The 3,432-nt window shown below is 41.2% G+C and overlaps 1 protein-coding gene across 1 annotated transcript in view; it reads right to left on the reverse strand.

Moving 5' to 3' along the window:
• Positions 1-2,218, reverse strand: part of LOC136829722 (rho-related GTP-binding protein RhoA-C-like) — a 6,647-nt gene extending 4,429 nt beyond the window's left edge. The window contains exon 1 of the mRNA XM_067088526.1: positions 1,251-2,218. Coding sequence (XP_066944627.1) covers positions 1,251-1,442 — 192 coding nt within the window. The 5' untranslated portion in view covers positions 1,443-2,218. The remainder of the gene's footprint in view (positions 1-1,250) is intronic.
• Positions 2,219-3,432: the final 1,214 nt, after the last annotated feature.

Below are 3,432 nucleotides of genomic sequence, written 5' to 3' on the forward strand. Positions count from 1 at the left end.
GAAGCACGATTATGGCTAACTTTAACCTTCAATAAGGTTAAAACTACTGAGTCTAGGGGGCTGCAATTTAGTATGTTTGACGATTGTAGGTTGGATGACCAACATACCAATTTGAAGCCCTCTAGCCTCAGTAGTTTTTAAGATTTGAGGACGGACAGAAAAAGTGCGGACAGAATAAAGTGCGGACGGACAGAGCCGCACAATAGTTTTCTTTTACAGAAAACTAAAAATGAGATAGATATGTAGAAAGAAAATATTAAACGAGAGAGAAAATGAAGAAGCTAAAACAGAGGAGAGAGAGAGAGAGAGAGAGAGAGAGAGAGAGAGAGAGAGAGAGAGAGAGAGAGAGAGAGAGAGAGAAATTCACAGCTTGCAAATGACAGCATAAGCTATCACTAAGGGGCCCACCTCGTTAAGACTGGAGATTAAGGGTGATTCAAATCGGATGAGGGTAAACTGATAGGTTCCTGAGCCGCCTCTCTGATGGATGCACACAGGGGGCAATTTACACTGGGATTTCCCCTTATTTAGGAGTCGAGACAGGGACTCACTCCGCTGTTGAAGTTTTCCCTTACAGAAGGGCCAAGTGCTCACTCCTCTTAATTATGCCTCCGATTTTTTTTTTTTCAGGGCCGTAATGAGATTTAGCTTGAATTTACTTGTATGTTCATATAAGCTTGTTATTATAACGCTGCAGTCATTTTTATTTATTCTTGGTGTTTGATGCAGCCAATCAGAGGCGCAGATTCTGTCGAGTCTCATTGATTATGATTGAATCCATATCAATGTATTTACTTTGCATTCATGTGTAGTGCTTCTAGAAAAAAAAATACGACGTGTTTGCTTGAATGTTTGTTAAAGTGGCGTTGTGTTGAGAGAAACATCATCGTAATTTAGTTATTATTATTATTATTATTATTATTATTATTATTATTATTATTATTATTATTATTACAAACTTGCCCTGCGAGCCTACCCACAGTAGAATGCTCCAATATAATTCAAATTCAAATTCAAAACTTCATTCATATGAATACAAATAGTAAACATATACAAAAATATAAGTATTGGTAAAAAAAAAAGTATCCCCTGTGTCTAACCACCTGATAAATAGAAAATAAAAGAAAAACTTGAAGTTCGCAAAGGAAACAGTATTTATGTAAGCAAAATAAATAATCATATAAGTAGATAAATAACGAAATCAGTTAATAAATAAATAGGTACACAAATAAACAAGTTGTTGATCTCACCTCTTTGCCGTCTGAGTTTCTGACGCTGATGGACTTGAAGGAATAAATGATCTCGGAGAAATTTCTAATGGGCTTCCTTTCTGTCAGCGTGAAAAGCAGGTGGGTCTTCCCGCTCCTCCGCTCCCCAACGGCCACGACCTTGACGTTTGTGGAACCCTTTTCCTCCGTTTCTTGAGGACTGACGCACTGCATGGTCGGAGAGAGGGGCGCTGGCTTGACCCTCCTTGCCCTGGCTTCTTGTTTTTTTGGAATTCTCGTGGCTGTGATGCTCTGTGTACCTTTCGTTTTGTTACTTTCTCAAGGTGTATCTCTCTCACTCCCCTCTTGGCTTTTGCAAGGTGTATCGGCACTCCTACTTCCAGTTCAGTCTGTGGTCTAGGGGTTCTGTTAAGCTCCTTTCGCTGTCTGCCGCTCCTTTATATTTCTGGCGTGATTAACGCTCTTCTTAGAATTCCCTGTCTCTTCTCCAAAGTCCTCCTCAGGTGTAAATCATCCGTGTTTCTCGCTCTCTAGATTCTCTTTAGCCGGTTTGCTGGTCTCTGTACCACACAGGTATCACACAGGTGTAACTACTAAGAGTCCAATATTTTCGATATTTTCACGTTCCCGAGTCTCTTTCTAATGCTCCTCCTTAACCCTTGCACACAGCACAGGCAGATTAAAGCGTAACGCGACACTGAACGACGATAAGGGGACGAGAGAGTGTGGCAAGTCGGGAAAAGATACCATGGGCGATTGCACTGTGAAAGGATCCCGTGACGTCACCCTGAATTACGTAATGCACTGCTTTATCATGAAGGCGAAGATGGCCATGGTCTTTGTGAAAGAAGCTCAAAACGAAAGGTGTATGATTATTGATAAGGTGGTTAGGTTCGTTGGTCGAAAATCTTGCTCAAAAGGGAACAGTGAGAAGGAATAAAAGAAAAAACCGTTATCCAACCTAACCAGTAACTCATGCCTAATTCCTTAAGATAACAGTCGTCTGATAAAACAGCTCTCACACCTGATAACAGCTTCACACTTTGCTCAGGACGGAGAACGATATCCGGTATTTAGTGATAGTAAGAATATGATTATGCGTGAAACAGGACGTCCATTGTAAAACTAGGGAACAATCGGACAGCCTGATACACCAGCTAGTACCTTATACAAATTCCTGCACTGCATCCGGGTCCTGGTCTGGGACCATCTCAAAATTTAGTCAATTAATCCTTGGCTCATAGACAATCCTTTTCAGAGATTCGATGGAATCCATCAATTATTTTTAAAGATATCTCGTGGATTGACAAACAAACAAATAACGGTAAGCTTATATCCCCGACCAACTGGCCTTGTAGGGGGTAGAGCCGTCAGTGCACCTCACGCGGTGCACTGTAGTCATTACTTACGGTTCTTTGCGGCGTCCCTTCGGCCCGTAGATGCAACCTCTTTCATCCCTTTTACTGTACCTCCGTTCATATTCTCTTTCTTCCACCTTACTTTCCACCCTCTCCTAACAATTGATTCATAGTGCAACTGCGAGGTTTCCCTCCTGATACACCTTTCAAACCTTTACCTGTCAATTTACGTTTCAGTGCCGACTGACCTCATAGGCCCCAGCGCTTGGCCTTTGGGCTAAATCCCGTATTTTACCTATCCGACCGACTACGTCCACGGAGACAGTGAAATGAATATGGAATCGGTGACACAATCATCAAATGGACGTCCTCGGATGTCGGGCTGATTAGATAGGGACGATTTGAACGAAAACAATTGTGTGAATATTAATGCGTTTTATCGTCGCTGATAAATTAGGAGGTCCAATCCGGATCTCCTTAGGGTCACGTGACTCATCGTTCGATAAGATAATGCACGGACGCTCTCCGGCTGCTTATGTCTATCCGTTTCTCTTCTTTTGTCTTCCTTATGTCTGCCTGGCTATGTCTGTGTTGCTAGTAATGATAAGAATAAGGATTACTGTTGTTTTTATTTCCTGTTCACAACTGTGTCTCCTTTTTATCTGGCTGGTTTTGTTTCTTGCTGATAATAATAACACTTGTTATCATTAGCATTGATCCTTGGTGTATCATTTTATATCGGTATAGATCTTGGTACCTCGATTAAGCTTGTCAGTTTATTTATGTTTCGAGCCGATAACCAAACGACGATGATATTAAAAACCAAATACAAAATGTGGAAAAAT

This window comes from Macrobrachium rosenbergii, chromosome 45 (genome assembly GCF_040412425.1).
Source record: "Macrobrachium rosenbergii isolate ZJJX-2024 chromosome 45, ASM4041242v1, whole genome shotgun sequence".
Lineage (NCBI taxonomy): Eukaryota > Metazoa > Arthropoda > Malacostraca > Decapoda > Palaemonidae > Macrobrachium > Macrobrachium rosenbergii.